This window comes from Rhineura floridana, chromosome 4 (genome assembly GCF_030035675.1).
Source record: "Rhineura floridana isolate rRhiFlo1 chromosome 4, rRhiFlo1.hap2, whole genome shotgun sequence".
NCBI classification, from domain to species: Eukaryota; Metazoa; Chordata; class Lepidosauria; order Squamata; family Rhineuridae; genus Rhineura; species Rhineura floridana.
The window spans coordinates 186,521,190-186,539,644 of record NC_084483.1 but is presented as its reverse complement, the minus strand read 5'-3'; the positions used below and the strand labels follow the sequence as shown (position 1 = coordinate 186,539,644).

General features: G+C 41.1%; 1 protein-coding gene across 6 annotated transcripts in view; it reads left to right on the top strand.

Moving 5' to 3' along the window:
• The window catches only part of KLHDC3 (kelch domain containing 3), a 78,015-nt gene that overhangs the window by 37,217 nt on the left and 22,343 nt on the right, over positions 1 to 18,455 (top strand). For all 6 annotated transcript variants that reach the window (XM_061625496.1, XM_061625500.1, XM_061625499.1 and 3 more), the window contains exons 4-8: positions 4,348 to 4,463; positions 6,352 to 6,423; positions 6,610 to 6,823; positions 7,750 to 7,836; positions 12,365 to 12,473. In XM_061625496.1, the coding sequence (XP_061481480.1) occupies positions 4,348 to 4,463; positions 6,352 to 6,423; positions 6,610 to 6,823; positions 7,750 to 7,836; positions 12,365 to 12,473 (598 nt within the window). The remainder of the gene's footprint in view (positions 1 to 4,347; positions 4,464 to 6,351; positions 6,424 to 6,609; positions 6,824 to 7,749; positions 7,837 to 12,364; positions 12,474 to 18,455) is intronic.

Here is an 18,455-nt window from a genome sequence, read left to right as displayed (position 1 = left end):
ACCATTTAAGGCTATGTTTTCAAACTGAACCCATCTCTTTTTAGTGTTATCTAGAATAATAAAAATTAAATGATATAATTGGTTTGCCTCATAATATAATCTTAATTTGGGAATTCCCCATCCTCCATGTTTTGTGTGCCAGTACAGTAGAGTCTTTCGTATCCTGGGTTTTTTAGAGTTAAACATAAAGCGTTCCCACTCCTGCCAAATGCTAAATTGCTTCTCTGAGATCCATTCCAGGAGCATATGAAAAAGATAAGTAAGTTTAGGAAGTGCATTCATTTTAAGTGCTACTATTTTGGAAGGATTTATCTATTTTGGAAGAAACAGATAAATATTTTCCCCACCGTTTTGTATCTTTTTTAATGCATGCCCAAAGTGGTCCAAAGTTTGCCTTAATTAATTAATTAATTAATTAACAAATTGATTAAATCAATTGATTAAATTAATTGGTTGGTTGATTAAATTTAATTAATTAATTGATTTAATTTTTCCGTTTGTATCCCTACGTAGCGCAATGGTCTATGGCATCACCCCTGAACTTCTAAGGGTGGCAGAACTACCAGAGGGGCCCCCCTCTGCTGACCTCAGCACCTGAAAGGGTCTGTAAGGAAGGAGATGCTCTTTCAGATATTTGAGGCCTAAGTCATTTAGAGTTTTAAATGCAAGTGTGAGCACCTTGAATTGGGCCAAGAAATGAACTGGCAACCAATGCAGCTGTTTTAAAAGGGGATATAAGAATTCAAAAGAGAACCCCAGCCAGTAATCTGGGTGCTGCATTTTGGACAAGTTGAAGTTTCTGAACCATCTTCAAGGGTAACCCCACATAGAGCACACTACAATAATCCAGTCTGGAAGTTACCAGAGCATGGAATACAGTGGAAAAGTCATCTCTATCCAAAAGGGGCCAAAGCTGGTGAAACAGCCAGAGCTAGAAAAAGGCACTCATAGCCACTGAGGCCACCTGAGCCTCCAGTGTTAATTCAGGAGTACCCCCAAGCTGTGGACCTGCTCCTTCCAGGGGAGTGCAACCCCATCCAGAACAGGCTGTCTCCCCATCACATGGACATGAGAACTCTGAACACATAACACATCTGTCTTTTTAGGATTTAGCTTCAATTTAATGGCCCACATCCATCCCATCATTGCCTGCAAGCACCGGCCCGGCACCGCAGCTACCTCTTGCAATTCAGGTGGAACAGAGAACATGAGTGTCATCTACATATTGATAACATCTGACTCCAAATCTCCTTATGACAGCTTCCAGTGACCTCATATAGATGTTAAATAGCATGTGGAATGGAACCTATGGAACACCACAGAAAAGCTTTCATGGTGCCAAACAGTAGCCTCCCATAACTACATTTTTGAAAGCAGCCCTGGAGATATGAGCAGAACCACTGAAGCACAGTGCTCCCAACCCCCACCTCCCTTAGACGCTCTAAAAGGATACCGTGGTCAACAGTAGCCACCACTAGATCACGGAGAACGAACAAGGTCACACTCTTATCTCTCTCCTGACAGATGTCATCAACCAGGGTGATCAAGGCACTTTCAGTGTCATGGCCAGGCCTAAAACAAGCCTGGAATGGACCCAAGTAACCAGTTTCCTCCAAAGCTGAACTGCCACCACCTTCTCAAGCACCTTACTCAAAAAGGCAATATTTGCCACTGGGTGTTAGTTGTTCAACACTTCTGGGTCCAGGGAGGTCATCTTAACGAGGGGCTGCACCATTGCCTCCTTCAGGGCAAATGGTACCTCCCTCTCCAGTGAAGCATTAATCACTCCCTGGACCCACCTAGTCAACCTCCTAGAGCTAGTTCTAAGAAGCCAAAATGAGCAATGGTCAAGGGGGCAGGTGGTTGGCTGCACTTCTTTAAACAGCTTGTCCACATCCTCAGGCTGCAATAATTGAAACTTATCTAGTACAGATGGAAAAGACAGTGCTCTGGATGCCTCCATTGGACTTGCTCTAACTGTGACATTCAATTCTGTCTGATTCTGAATGATTTTGTCCCTAAAGTGCTTGCCATGTTGTTACAGCAGGCCTCTGAAAGTGTCAGAACAATGTTCTCTTGGCCAGATGACAAAAGTCCATTCATCACTTGGAAAAGCTCTACCAGATGGCTACCAGAGAAGTATGCTTTCTTTGCCACCGCCACTGCCATGTGGTAGGCATGATGGTGCTACCTTGCCTGTGTTTGGTTAGGTTCAGACCGTTTTACACCACCCATGCCCCAGCCGCCAACACTCCTGTTACATCAAGCCACCACAATCTATCTTAAATTAATATTTTTTTAAAATTATATAATCACTATGTAAAAAGAAAAATAGGAAAGACCATAGAATGAAATCATGGGCCACCAAGTTGGGACAAATCCCCAATAATATACAAAGGCTTAATAAATTGGTTCAAAGCACACACAGGCTATATCAATACCAATTTTATATTGATTTGGTGGGGCAGTGTTCTGTCAGTTGGTATCAGCAGCTGACATGAAAGGATCCAAGTGATGAAAACAGACTTTTGGTTGACCATATTTTTCATTACTTTAATTAGTTGGGTTTTTTTCCATAACAAAGTGGTTCTGCTTTTTGAAAACACAGGTGTGCATTTGTACTAATGTACCATAGGGAGAGTAACTTACATGTGCCTGTTTCCCCAGTGAGGATGTATGTCCAAGCAGTGCTTCAGAACCTACTAAAGAAGAAAAATATCTTCCATGGGAAATAGATGTGGATCAGATCTTTCCCAAGTTATATTTGCCCACTTCTAAGGATATGAACTAGGGATGTGGAACTGATTCATATGGGATTGATCGGTGAGAGCATTCCCCGTAAATTGGTCATAATAGTAAATTATATATTTCATTAATGAATTGCTTCCTAAGAAGCATCTCAGAGCAATTTCACAATACAATAAAAGCCATATACCAAAGAGTTATACATATAAAAGCAATTTCAAATAAATTCAGGTACCAAATGAGATAAAAATCTCCACTTAGAAGGCTTGTTGAAAGAGGGAAGTGTTTAGCAGGAAAGAAGGCAACAAATAAGAAAAAAATGAGAGAATCCATGTCTTACAAAACTCCATGCAATGAGAGATGGAACAAACCTCTCAGTTCTTGAGCTCTCTTTCCAGGTCTGGTTCGTTTCTTCTGACACATTTTCTTTCTCAGAATTCTGTCGCTCCTTAGAATGAACTCTTAAGTTTTCATTCTAAGGAGCAAAAGTAGAGAGCAATAGAATTCTGTTGTACTTTCTGGCATCACACAGTTGCCAATATGATTTTGCTTTTGCTACTTTTAAGTGAGGAGTGACTGAAAAGCTGCACAGGAATGGTTGCCATCCAGAGTCGTAGGCAGCCTTGCATGCACTTGCTTGTGCCAGTTCTTACCATCCCTAGAAAGCAAGCCTACTAATCTTTTCCCTCATGGGAAAATGAGGAAGCCCTCTTGCATGAGTCACCAGACAAAGCCCCAAGGCTGTTTTGCAAGGCATTGTCCTTTGCTGGCTTGCAAGTGTCATCTATATTAGATGTCACAGGCTCCCTCAGTCTCTAGTTTCATGTGTGGCTTTTGACCAAGGTCTTTAGGGATAACAAATGACTGAATTTAGAAATCCAAGTGTGGCACACATCCCACTATGAGCAAGGCTCACTTTCCCTTTGTGCCAGTCATTTCCCCAGAGTTTATATTGACCTTGCATTGGGCTAGAGAACTACTGCAGTTAATCTGGGTAGATGGGTTTGGACGGAAGCCAGCTTATGTAAGGTCCTTGGGTGCTGGGAGAATTTTGAACAGGGCACTCTTTTGCTGCTGTCTGGAATAAACACTGAAGCTGACTGCCAACTGTGGTAGGGGATCTCCTGTTGCTTCAAGGATTATCTGTGCTTTTTTTTTTTAATGGACTTCCAGGACAGGTGCTTGCTTAAACTTTGCAGTACTTTTCATTGCTGGATATCCATGTGCCCTTTATGAAAAATATTTTTCATAGACTGAAAAATACTCTCCTGCAGTTTAATTGCTTCCCAGAAGGTTGCAACAATTTCTTACTGTTTTGCATTCATAATACACAGTAGGATAATAGTAAAATTGCACAGAATGTGACTGGTGGCTTTAGAGTTTTTCAGGAGCTGTAAGACAGCTTTCAGAGAGGCATCTTCTGTTTACTGTCCTCTGTGGAAGAGCATGAAGAAGTGGTTACCTCCTTAAAAGGAAAGAGATGTGTTGTACATTTAGGATTTTTTCCCCAAGGGCCATGCCCTTTGTCACTCATTCCTGAGGATGCCATTCTGTGTCTGCTAGTAATGGCTCATCTTTCTCTGTTGTTTTTTAACATATTAGGCACGCACAAATGGTTCACACCAAAAGTTTCTGGAATGGTTCCGGGAGCAAGAGATGGACATTCGGCTTGTGTCTTGGGAAAGAGCATGTATATTTTTGGGGGATATGAACAACTGGTAAGTTATCCTCTGATCTCCACTCTGTGTGTGGGTCTGCTTGAGAAATGCTGCTTTCAATCAAGTTGTTCAAAGAGAGTTCTGGGTTCCCCCCCCCCTCAGTTTTTTCACCAGCAACATTATGTAAAGACATTTGTCAGTTAAGACAAAGATGGCAGAACATGTCCTCTGTTGTAACCCCCTGTTTTCACATTCTGTTAATAGTGCCAAACTTCCATCATAGCTGGAGAGTTCTCCAGGCATGCAGCCCTGTGCTATTCATATATATTCAAAAGTCATTCTCACTGTATTCAGTAGGATTTACTCCCACGTGCAATAGATTGAAGCCTTAGTCTACACCTAGGTTTGAAGGGCTAGACATATTTTACAGTCTGTTTATTGTTAATATTTCTGTGGGCACCTTGCCTCTTAGGGAAGAAGCTTTGTGCCTTTCATTGGTAAGCAAAAAATAAAATAAAACTCATGTTAGTCTATTGAGATCTCAGGCATCATTGACTTTATTGGCAAGCTTGTTGGCAAGTACTATACTGTCCACTCAATCTATATTCTCCTCCTCCTCCCTTTCATGTTAAGTTACTGTTCCAAATGCTACACTGGGATATATTAATATGAAAAGCAATAAAAAAATCTAAAATAAAATAGTCAAACTTCTTAAGAGCTGGGTTGCATCAGGAGGATGAACAGATGTTAATTTATGCCTGAAAACAGAAAAGAGTCTAGTCCAGCCCCTTACTTGTCAGATGACTAGTGCTGTCTTCACCATTAGAGATTACACAAGTTCCTAAGAGAATCATAGTCCTGCTTGTAAGATTTGCAGAATGCTTTCCATTTGTACTCATTTTTGCATTACTGTAAAGTAGATCATAACCCCTGCTTTCCGTTGGGTATTGAGTCATTTGAAACAGATGGTGACCAAAAGCCATCCAGTGATTTTGTGGTCAAGCAGAGATTTAACCCATTTCCAGCACACAATCTGTTGGACCTCACTAGCCTTTTCAGTGACAGGGTCATATGGTAAATGAGTCAATTTTCAGTAGATTTACAGCATTAAATGGAGCCTGTGAAGCAGGGCACTGAAGTAAATCAAAATATGGTCTTGGGTTTTAAGGGATTTGGCAAGAGCTCAAAATATTTTATCCCTCTCTATGGTAGGTCCAAATCTTACAAAACTTTGGCAAAGCCAGCAACATTCTATCTTCTACAGGTTGCTGTTAATTATGCATTCCTCTCAGAATATTTCGCTTCAGGTTTCTGTGGTCTGAGTCAGTGACTGTTTAACAACTCCAGCTGAAGTTAATAAGAGCTACTGATATTAAATACTTACTTAAAAGAAGGAAAAAGGGCAGTGCTTGCCATCTAAAGCCAGGCACTTGGAACCAATGAATGTGTCTGTGTTGGAATTGCTTTTTAATATGTTTTTTAAAACCTTTTTTCTAAACAATAAGTTTTTTAACGCTTTTTATTTAAGATGTTTTTAAAGCTTTTTTAAAAAAATGTTCTTAAAGTTGTTTTGTTTTAATGTATTTTAAGGTCTGTTTTTATTATATTTTAAAGTTTTTTTGGTGCTTTTGTTTGCCGCCCTGGGCTCTTGCTGGGAGGAAGGGTGGGATATAAATCAAATAATAAAGAAAATAAAGAAATATTACTATAAATTATGGCTTTAATCTCCCCATTACTTCCATTCTGTGTCTGTAAACTAGAGATGTTTGTGCTACTGAACATCTGCTTTGTTTCCTGAGCTGCCTATTTCAGTTTCCTTAATATATTTTAACTCTACAGGGAAATTCGGAAGAATTAAATTTTGTTTTCATCTCTGAAGAGTAAAGTTAGCAGGGACCTTTAGTTCTAATTCTGACATCCTTCGTTTAATAATGGCTCTTTCTTTCAGGCCGATTGTTTTTCGAATGACATCCACAAACTGGATAGCAGCAACATGATTTGGAGTCTGATCTGCACAAAGGTCAGTATCAGTGCTAGTGTGTATTTGTGTCCTATGTGTGACCCTATTTGCTCTTTAACTTTTGTCTGCCTTGGTTTTAAGCCAACATGATTTTGAGCACCCAACCTACATCCCCTTTCACATCTTTTACTCCTAAAGTGACTTCCATTACCCTTTGACTTACTTAACAAGAGTGTCTTGTTTCAGGGCACACCAGCTCGTTGGAGAGACTTCCACTCAGCCACAATAATTGGGACAAAGATGTATGTGTTTGGAGGAAGAGCAGATCGCTTTGGGCCATTCCACTCCAACAACGAGATCTACTGTAACCGAATCAAAGTATTTGACACAGATACAAACTCTTGGCTGGACTCCCCTCCTACGCCCCTCCTCCCTGAAGGCAGAAGGAGCCATTCAGCATGTAAGCCATCATAATACTCTGTAGAACATGAGAAGTGTGAAGTCTGATTAAAATTAAAGAGAAAGTTGTAGCTGGCAAGTCAGGCAAAAGTCTTCAAAAGATCAGATAGTGGTCTGTGTGTTTAGAGAAAACAGGGAGCCAGGACTCTGCAAGGGTAATTGACTTGTGCTCCCATTCCCCCATCTTTTCTTATCTAAAATCAGTCTTGTGCATCTCCCATTGGGAGAGGTACCAATATCAATTTTGGGCAAGATGGAAAAGCACAGAAAAGAAGAATCACAAGTCAGTTCCTTATCCTGTTGTCTCTCTTTTCCTCCTTTCATCTGAAATTTCCTGATCTGATGGAAGTGGACAACCTTAGCTCTGAAGGTGATTTGAAAGAACACAAGAGTTCACAGAATCATAGAATAGTGGATTTGGAAGGGGCTTATAAGGCCATCAAGTCCAACCCCCTGCTTAATGTAGGAATCTATATCAAAGCATTCAAAGAGTTCTGGTAAATCAGAGCAAAAGTCCATCTAGTTCAGTATCTTATTCCCAGAGTGACCACTGGGATTGCTTATGAGAATCCCAGGAGCAGAACCTGACTGCAACAGCACTCTCCCCACTTATGATTCCCAGCAACTGGTAATCTGAGGCACACTCCCTCCAACACTGGAGTAGTTCTTGATAGCCTTATCATCCATGAATTTGCCTAATCCCCTTTTAAAGCCATCCTAGTTGGTGACCATAACTGCATCTTACAGTAGCAAATTCTTTAGTTTAACTTTGCATTGTATGAAGTATCTCCTTTTGCCTGTCCTGAATGTTCCAACATTCACCCTCATTGCAAAGGGAAATGACACAAACCCCCTTTCACTTGTAACTGATACGAAATGGAGTTACATTTTGGGTGTGCTGACATGTAATTTCTCTTATCCCTATAGTCGGCTACAATGGGGAGTTGTATATATTTGGTGGCTACAATGCACGTCTGAACAGACACTTCCACGATCTCTGGAAATTTGATCCAGGTATTTCTTATTTCTGGTATTACAAGAGCCTCCAGGAATCTCTGTTGAAATTAGGGCTGCAGTTATACATTCAGCACTTTTCATCCATGTTGCGTGTGTTTTGTATGATGCATATGTGCAGCAGGTGCATGCAGTGTGTGTTCACAAAAATCTTATCGGTAAGAAATGGTGAGATCTGTCTTGGAGCCAATTAACAAGATTAGCCGAAGTAGTGGTAGTTACAATGATTTGAAACTCAAACCTCAAATGGCCACATTGTATTCATGAGGAAATGAAAGCACAAACTGGCAATCCCTAGAAGGCGTCAGGCATACCTGGACTCAGGGGCATCACATGGTACCCAGGTAATGCAACTAATATATTTTGTGTAATCTGAATCTGGAGTGAGGGAATGAGGCTCCTTGAGCTTGGATTTTTTAGCTATGAACTTTTGCTGGTTCTGTCACCAGTGACAGGAATAGCGATGCTTGTTGAGAATTGTGGAGACCAGAGAGTGACTGTGCAGCACTGCACAGCAGATTTCTGGATCGTGCCTCTGATGCATGAGCTAGTCTTCCTGAATGAGAGGCTTCTGTTTATCCATTAAGAGCATTTGTTTCTGCATCTTCCTGTTGGTAATATGGTCATGTGGTATTGATATGACTATCCATCTAGTGATTGGTTAAAGAGATGGCTTAGGATTCTATATTTGTCAAGGAAATTTGTTCATAGCTGCTATGTCAGTATTTCAACAGTTTAGTTTTATAGAGAAATGGCTACTTCAGTCTAAGGGGATGATGCTTCCTGGCCAGGCTGCTCAGGTGCTGGACATATATGTGGTCATGACCACTACCCTTTCTTGATCAAGGGAGCTCTGTCACCTTTGTGTGAAAGAGCAGGAGATAGCAGAGGCCTCTGTAATTACGTAAAAACCTGTTTGGCATCCTTTCCATTAGCACAAAAAGTAATGCCAGTCCTTCAGAGAGATTGTACAGTTTAAAGTATTGAATGGTCCTAGGAGATCTAGCTTCAAATTTCTGCTTAGCCAAAGACTCACTAAGCTCTGCTTTAGCTCATAAGATTGCTTTTCAGCCTCAGAGGACTGAGTTTAAAAATCAGCGAGAAAATAAATTTCCCTTGTATTCTGCACATAAATGTAAAGAGCCCCAAATTATCTTTTCTGAAAACCAGCTGAGACTACTTCAGATTGTTCCTGCTATAGCTGTTTCAGCAGCTGTTTGCCACCTTCACTTTTCCTATGCCATAATTGACCTGTAAGTGCCAAGCTAAAGTCAGGAGTAGGAGAGACTGTGCAAAAGGGCAGATATTGATGGTTCTAGTTCTAGCTCATCTCCAAAGATGTGGCGCTTTGTTTTAAGTTATATCCCACCTTTGCGCTTTTCTCAAGGCCTTCAAGATAGTTTACAGCAATTGCATTCATAACAATAAAACTGAATCTCAAAATTTAAAATCCACTTAAAAATAATAGCAGAGAGAATAAAAGCAAACAGTCATTACAACTACAAGCAGATATTTCTGGGGAGAGAATTCAGTAACTGGGGCACTACTACATAGAAGGGTTGGTTGCCACCCACTGAATCTCTAAAGGTGGACAAGGACAAATATGACAGTTGTGAAATGTGACAGTATTTGGTATTTTTTTCATAATGTTTAATAAAAGACACATAAGTTAGGTTAGAGCCCCCTTAAATGGGTTGATCATAGTTATCTGCATGGTTGCCACCCTTGGAACATAAGAGCCCTGCTGGATGAAGCCAAGGTGCATCTATTGTTTGTTTATCTAGTACTGCATCCCATTTCAAACAGTGGCCAGTGAGATGCCTTCAAGCAGGACATGAAGGCAACAGCCTTCCCTTCTGTTCATTTTCTCCCCTTCCTAGTATTTATAGAAATATCACCTCTGAACCTGGAAATTCCATCTAGGTATCACTCCCTCTTAACTACTCACTCAGCTGGTGAGTGGCAAGAGGACTGTAACCAAAACAAGGCCACTAAGAGACAAGAGAGAAGTAGTGGCATGCCCAAGAAACCCAGTGTTTGCAGATGTAAAAGAAAATGGGGGGGACTTGGGAGGGGGGGAAATGGCCACCCATTGAAACTGAGTAAGGCATTGGCCATGAATGATGAATGAAAAACCAGGGGTGGATTATACTAGAAGGAGGGCATGGCTGGCTGCCTGGAGCACTTTTTGTTGCAAGTTATACTGATCTGTGTTCCATAAACATGCCTCATCACCACATCTTGTGGAAGTGAATTCATTAATTTCATTATATATATACAAGTTTATATACTGCCTCTCATTACTATAATAGCAAAGAAATGTACGATAAAATAATTCAATACAAAACAATTCAGAAACAATTCAGTGTACAATACAAACAATCCAATAAAAACAACATATGGCAATGACAGTAATCTGGAATAATTCAATTTTATTGTTTGTTTTGTTTTGTTTCTTGATTTATTGTATTTATATATTGTGCTTGTTTTTATCTTTTTGTACACCGCCCAGAGAGCCTTCGGGCTTAGGGCGGTATATAAATTAAATTAAATAAATAAAATAAAATAAATAAATTTATATCAGAGGCTGTGGAAAGCTTGAGTAAATTAATATGTTTCTAACAGCTAGTTGAAGCTCACAATTGTAGGTGTCTGCTGTATCTCAGTGAGATATAGCATTCCATAGTGCAGGGGGCCACTGTGGAGAAGGCCCTTCTCCAGGTTGCCATAAAATGAATCTCTGCAAAATAACTCATAATGTTCTCCTGTGAAGATCTTAATGAATGGGCAGGTCTATATGGGAGAAAGCATTTTTTCAGATAACCTGGTCCAAAGTTGTTTAGGGCTTTATAAGATAACAAAACCTTAAACTGGCTCAGGAGCAGCTTGGCAACCTGTGCAATTCCTTTACCACAGGTTTTAGGTGTGTGTGGTAGGATTGCTTCACTCAGCAATCTAGCCAGTGCATTTTGCACAAGCTGCCACTTCCAAACCAGCCCACATAAACACAATGCAGCAGTTCAGTTTTGAGGTTACCAATGCATGGCTCACTATGGGTGGGCTTCCCCTGTCCAGGAACAGTTGTACCTAGCAAACCAGCCAAAGCTATCAAAAGGCACTCCTAGCCACTGAGGTCATTTTGGTCTCCAGTGACAAAGGTGGATGAAGGGGGGGGATTATGTACCTATTCCTTCAGAGGGAGCGCAACCCCTTCCAGAACAGGCACTCTCCCCAATTTCCAGAACCCACTCACCCATAAGACCTCTGTCTCAGCTCCAGCTTATTGGCCTTCAACCAGCCCACTGTTGTATCCAGACACCAGTCCATGACCACACCTGAACAGCGTGAAGCAATACTTGCTGTGTGAAGCAGAACTTCAGTATGTCCTGGATTTCGTGCCCCATAGTTTTATTTCTCCCGCCGTACCTTAATATGATGTTCCTGGGAGAGGTTTGTCACTGTGTTCTCCAGAGAGTAGCTGCCTCTTGCCTTTATCATATTCACACAGCTAACTCTCAAAAGGGGAGGATACAGGCTTTTCTGTGGGAATGTCTCAGTGGGTATTGCTTCTGCATTTCATGTAGTTACCAATAGATGGCAATGCATCTGCATGTACTCTTTGAAAGAGAAAGTTAAAACATATTTCAATCTGCAGAATGTTTTCAAAAGATGCTGTGTGGATTCTTAATTCTGAGTTCTACAATTGTCACCTTCCTCTCATTTGCCTTGCAAAGCAATTGCTTTTTCAAGGACCTTTATGCGACAAAGATCCATTTTTTTAAAATGACGTCCAAACTAAATTAGTTGGCTGCTTTGAACTGTTATATCCTTAGACTTCCAAGGGAATTTAGAAGAGTTCCCTTCATATGAACACATGTGGTATATAGCATTCTCATGCTTCACACAATCTTCCGTGACTTGAAAGTGTGAAATCTCTATTCACCTTCTTAACTGCTGGAAATAATCAGTGTGTACTCAATGTATAATGGAACATACAGCTTTGCATCCATTTCTTGTTTGGCATTATTGGTGAAAAAGAATGTATAGCCTTAGCAGGAGTTTCAGTGAGCTGTTAATGGGTTTCTCTGTTTAACCAGAAGATGCTTTCTCCATTGGGAATAAAATATCCAGAGTGCAAATAAACATTTTTCATGGGGAAAATACTATATTTAAAACCCTGAACACCCCTCCCATTTGAAAGTCGAAAATCCCAAGAATGAGTGTGCTGAGCAGCCCTGTGCTTAACCTTATTCACAGAAAATGGTATGAGATCCTGCTGTCTGTGAAATATTTTCCTCTGCAAAATAAAACACTAACCCATATGACATTTATACTTCAATACTCCCAAGGAGCATGTCCTTATCTTCTGATTGAAAAGAGCAAATAATAAGGATAGCAGAGGAGAAGGTCTCAGGTTTGATTCTATGTGTTTGGTTTGTAACCTTACAACTTGAGCTTGTTCACGTGGCTTGTCTTTACCAGGATTGCTTGAGATTTTCAACTTACATGGTGTATGTGTTTCCTCCAGTTTCTTTTATTTGGAAGAAAATCGATCCCAAAGGAAAAGGGCCATGTCCTCGCCGCAGGCAGTGCTGTTGTAGAGTAGGGGACAAGATCATCCTCTTTGGAGGCACCAGGTGAGTGGTGAACCAGACGGCTTTGTTGGTGTTCTGACTCTACATTTGAAAATTCAGGGTTATATTCAGTTAAGTCCTACTCAGAGTAGAACCACTGAAATTAATAAACTGAAGTTAGTCATGTCCATCAGCTTCAGTGGGTCTACTGTGAGTAGGATTAGCATTGAATACCACCCTCACTGTTTAGTTCTTAAGCAGTAACAAAGCTCCTTTTGGTGTACCTGTACAAGGACCAAAAGCAAGCCTGACTACAAGGACATCATTGATCATTCAGCAAGCTGTGTTCAGTCTATGTCTCTGGTGTATGAGATTGTTTCTAAGCCCTCAGGCCTCTCCTATAAGCCAATTTGCTAAGCCAGAGATGAAGATACAAAGATTATTTCCTCTTCTCCCAGGCATTTTAGCATGTGTTTATAAATTGTTTTTTTTAGGTGTTTTTAAATTTGTATATTTGTTTTTAATGTTTTTAATTGTTGTAAACCGCCCAGAGAGCTTCGGCTATGGGGCGGTATACAAATGTAATAAATAATAATAATAATATTATTAAAGAAAAGAAAAGATATACACTGAAGGTGCAATAGTAGTGATAAAAATGTAAGAACTGTGAACTTTAATTTATTATATGCAGGTTTCTGTGGATTGGTAAACTAAGGCTCCTTTCCTCCTTTTCCTTGGAACATGCTATATTTTAAAATTGTTGTAACCTGCGGCAGGACCTTTGGGTGAAGAGTGGGTAATAGATGATGATGATGATGATATCTGTCGTTTCACAAAAGCAAGAATTTTTTAAAATATATTAAAGAACGAAGAAGGATCTTCCCACCTACTTCTTGCAGTTCCCTGTTTAGTTCTTGTTTCAGAAAAATGCAGCAGTGCTTAGCAAAAACAGGCCCCCAGTGTTCCAAATGTCCAGTCTCAAATTGGGCACTAATTAAAACCATTTTCATTTGCCCATGAATCTTACCTCTTTATACCTTACTCTAATTCAGCAAGGGGCTATCATGATCCCCACAAAAGTCAGGATCATACCACATTACTTCAAAGAGCAAATGTGCCACAGAGATAAAGACGTGTGTGGAAAGGAAGGTGATGTTCCTATGCTAAAAAAGCGGTGTGTGCTGCATGGTGTTTGTACATAACCTAAACACTGGACATCTGTATCCTTTGCATGGGGGCCATGTCTATTTCCTGTGTTGACATTCTTCTCCTTGTGGTGAATGCCGTTGCCTGCCTGGGGCTTTTCCACACAAACAAACCATCCCCCATTCACACTCTGTCTTGAGGGAGGCCCCCATGAGCCTCTATCCAGCAAGGGGATGGAACAACACCTTATGACGGCGTTTCCCAACTAGTAGGCCACCAGATGTTGTTGGACCACAATTCCCATCTTTCCTGACCATTGGCAATGCTGGCTGAGGCTGATGGGAGTTGTGGTCCAACAACATGGTGGCCCACTAGTTGGGAAAGGCTGCCTTATGAGGAGAGGTAACAACTTTCGGGCCTTTAGTTTAGTGAAAAGTCAAGTAAGAGGAGACATGATAGAGGTGTATAAAATTAAGCATGGTGTGGAGAAAGTGGATAGAGAAATGTTTTTCTGTAGTGGGTATAGATGTGGAACTTAGTCTCCCCCTACCCTTGAAAGCAGGAAACTGAAGCTTTTGTAGAATGTTGATTTCCTTTGTCTTTAATCTCCTGGCTTGTCCACACCAGTATTTACTGTGTGTTTGCCGCTCTTTGCTTTCCCGTTTAATTTGCATGGTCCAGGTGATGTTTCTCTCAAACAACAATGCTTTTCCCCTGTCAATTTCGGTTTACCCAGTATGGGGATAATCCACTGTTGGGGAAAATTGGACTCCAAACTGTACCTCTCGGGGTCACAGACAATTTGTTTAGGTATCTTAGAGTGAGTGGATCAATCATCACTTTTTGCTACTCCGCTTTCCTTGCCCACTACTTCCTTTACACTTGATCTTAGCCAAAAGGCCGAGAAGCTATGCTCCTCTATGCTTTCATTTCTTTTCTGGCTTGTTCATAATTGTTTCCGAATCGAGGAGTATATATATATACACACTTTTGTCCTCTCAGATTTGCACAACAAACGAACAAACACACAAGCAAGCCAAATAAAAAAAAATCTACATTTGGAACATCAGTTTTAAGGATGTGCAGATTTCTGCTTTGCTTTTTTTTTTTCTTCAGTGCTCCAGAAGTGCACTTCCTTCCTGGGAGGAAACAGTTTTTTAAAAAAGGCTATCATGGACAGGTCAAACAACCTCGACATGCCTGGTTCATTCATAAATGGAGTGGGAATATCAAATTAGAAGGTGGGGCCAAAAACAACCATCAGGATTGATTCAACACACTGGAACACCCACTGGTATGGCTGGAAAACACCAGATTTGCAGCTCAAATTGAGCTGGCTGTGTGGACTACTCAAACCAGATTCAAAGGTAAAAGGAGAGTATTTTCAGCAAGATACTACTCACATGCAGACAAGCCCGCCATATCATTTTTTGCCTTTGCTCGGAGCAGATTTCATAACATTCTCTTGTTCTTCCCTACTGAAGAACCACAGCCAGACAACGCAGGGACACAGGAAGCTGTCTTATACTGATTCAGACCATTGGTCCATCTAGCTCAGTATTGTCTACACTGACTGGCAATGGCTCTCAGGATTTCAGGCAAAATTCTCTTCTAGCCCTATCTGGAGATGTCAGGGATTGAACCTGAGACCTTCTGCATGCTCTGTCACTGAGCTATGGCTCTTCCCCTAAGTTTTGGAACTCAAAGCTGTATCGGTGTCAAAGCAACTTTGTATTTTCCACTCAGACAGAGCGATCTTGAGGCCTGTTCCAACCTTTCTCCCTAAGGGCAATTCTCCTTTTCACAGAGAGCAAGAGCTAATTCTGCCATCTTGCTGTCTGTCTCCTCTTCACCCCATGGACTGAACCTGGCAGATGCTAATGTCCACATGGTACTAAAAACATACCTTATCAGAACATAGTCTTTCAGACAATCAGATATGCTCTTCATGTCTTTTCACCCTCTGCTGTAGGGAAACAGGCATTCTCCACACTATCTAGGTGGATTAGGTCTGCCATCACCGTAGCATACAAGACGCTACACCTGCCCCATCCTCCCTGCATCCCGGCACATTCTACCAGAGCAGCAGCAATGTTGACAGCCTTTGCCACCAGCGCCCCACTGCTAGATATCTGCCAAGCAGCCACATAGTCAGCACCCAATACTTTAACCAGACATTATAAGCTAGATGCATCAGTAGAGGCATCTTTTGGACAATGCATGCTTCAGCAAAGCCTCCTGCAACACTAGGCAGCCTTATTCTCCCACCCTAGTACGTCTCAGCTATAGCGCATCCCACATGGATGCATCCTACACCCACTGCAGAAGGGGCCATTGGTCTTACTGTGGTGGATGTTTCTGTGTGAGTGTAAGAATGCATCCATGGCCTCATCCTTGTTACAGGCTGCCTCACATATTCCTTATATGCTCGAGGCCCTGCGGCTCTGGCATGCATTATCAGACTGTAATTTCATTTCTCTATGGCTAAAGCCTTTCCTTCTTTCTTTCTTTGATAACCACTTTTTAAGTTCAAGTCTAGGAGTTTCATGGAATGGAAACTGAAGCTTAAACAGGAAGGATATCTACATTCCTCTGAAGCTTTAAAGTTTCCTGCCTATGCCCACACAGAAACACCCTTCATGGTAAGACCAATAGCCCCTCCTCTCATAACACTAGCATCAGGGGCCATCCAGTGAAGTTTAATGTTGGAAGATTCAGGACAGACGAAAGAAAGTATTTCTTCACACAGTGCATAAATTAACTATGGGATTTTCTCCCATAAGAAGTAGTAATGGCCACCAAATTGGATGGCTTTAAAACAGGATTGGATAAATTCATGGAGGATAAGGCTATCACTGGCTACTAGCCATGATGGCTGTGTTCTCCCTCAACTGTTGGAGCCAGTATGCCTTTCAGGACCAATTGCTAGGAATAGCAGATGGGGAGAGCGCTCTTGGGCTCAGGTCCTGCTTGCGGGCATCCCATAGGCATCTGGTTGGTCACTGTGAGAACAGACTAGATGGGCCACTGGCCTGAGCGCTCTTCTTATGTTCTTAATAATGGTGTGATGTCACACACAAGACGGTGGAGGAGGAAATACGTGTGCAGTTTTTAAGACAGACACATCTGTTTAGATGTACCTTCCACAGCTAGAGAGTGAGAGCTGAACCGTTAAAGCAGGGGTTGCTAACCTGCAGGCCACATCCAACCAATCAGGAGGTTTTTTGTGTGCTTCCAACTCCCTAAAATGCCAGTTTAATTATTTAATGTAACTTTTAAAAACCCTGTTCTGATAAGTCTCCCAGTATGATGCCATGATCCCCAAAGGTTTTCTGTTCTCCCCACTTTTCCCCCCTTTTAATTTTTTAAATTTATTTTATTTAAAAATGCAAAATTTTTGACTGCTCCCATAGGCTCCCTGCTTTGGCTCTTTTCCCCACTTTGACTATGCCTACTTTTGCACTTCAGCCATGTTCCCACCCACTGATACGCTTCCCTCAGCCCAAGAAACATTAGCTATCCCTGACCTAAAGCAAAATCTGACCACAATTCTTTAGTCTGCTTTCTCTACTTATAGGGAGTTCAGTTGTTCAATTATATACTGTAGCCCTAAGTCCCCAGACTGGGGAAAGGGTAAATGTGTAGTATCTTCCTCTTCATTTTTTGTATTTTGTAAAAAAGGAAACAGCAGCAGAGTTATTTTCCTGCCTTAATGCCTGGCAATGGAACCAAAACAGAGAGACCTGAGTGGACCATAACAAGGACAGCAGCGGCTTTTTTGCTGCCACCTTGGATTTCATGCAGGGGCAGTAGTACAATTACACAATTTTGAACTCTGGACTTAAGGGCCATACAGTGGGGCCCTCTTTAGGTGGCAATGTGTATTACTTCAAAATGTGGCAAGCCATCCTTGTGCATTTGGGAGCCCACTTGCTCTTTTCAACAAATAGGGTCCTGACGGCACCACTGTACAGGGGAGGCAAAGCAGGAAGAAAAGAGGAGGAAACTCATGCATGATAGCAGCAGCTTCCCTGCACAGCCCCACTCATTGCTCTTCACATTACAACAGCGACAGCTAGTCACTGTCTGACATCCACACAGTAGGCTGATAGAAATGAATACGCTGTCTGGGAAAACTACATTTTTCTCAGGAAGAAAATACTGTTGCTTGAAAGGAAAGCACTGCAGATGAGGAAACAAATGTACATTTGTTGCATTTTAAACCATCCAGAAAGGTGCGTAGAATCAGTTAGCAGCTTGGAACTTGTCTGTAACAGTGACTGCAGAGCAGCAGAAGCTAGATGGGTGACAGAATTACCTCTGTCTTTGCTGCATTTTTAATTTAATTTAGTTTAATTTAATTTAAGTTGCATTTAGCTCAAGGATCTACAAAACTAGGAGGGAGGCTAGAGTTAGGGAGTGAGATATCAGACATTGGCAGTGACCTCAGCCGATTACAAATCAGCTAGAAGTGGTCTAGATACTTACCAGCTGTTAAGAGCAAGGAAGCTTTCAAGAACAACGGGACTTTTGCCATCTGCACTTTTTCTTGACAGTATACAAAACTACAAACAAATGATGTGTGATGTGTACAAAACTATAAACAAATAATAGACACATTAAACGTTGATATTTATTAGAAATTAATTTTTCTTACCAGTTTACTCTGAAAGTTTCAAAGCATTTTAAGCAACCTATGTACTAAAACTTTGCAATTTTATTAGTATAGAGAGAGTTGCAATGGAAATTGCAATGCTGTTTAAAGGCAGCAGAGATGAGATCACGGTATTCCAAAAGTAATGAGTAGATTCCCAAGAAATCCTTAAACAATCTTATCCACCAACAGGCATTACTTCACTACAAAATACTCTCTTGTCTACCCAGTCTATGTTAAAGAAA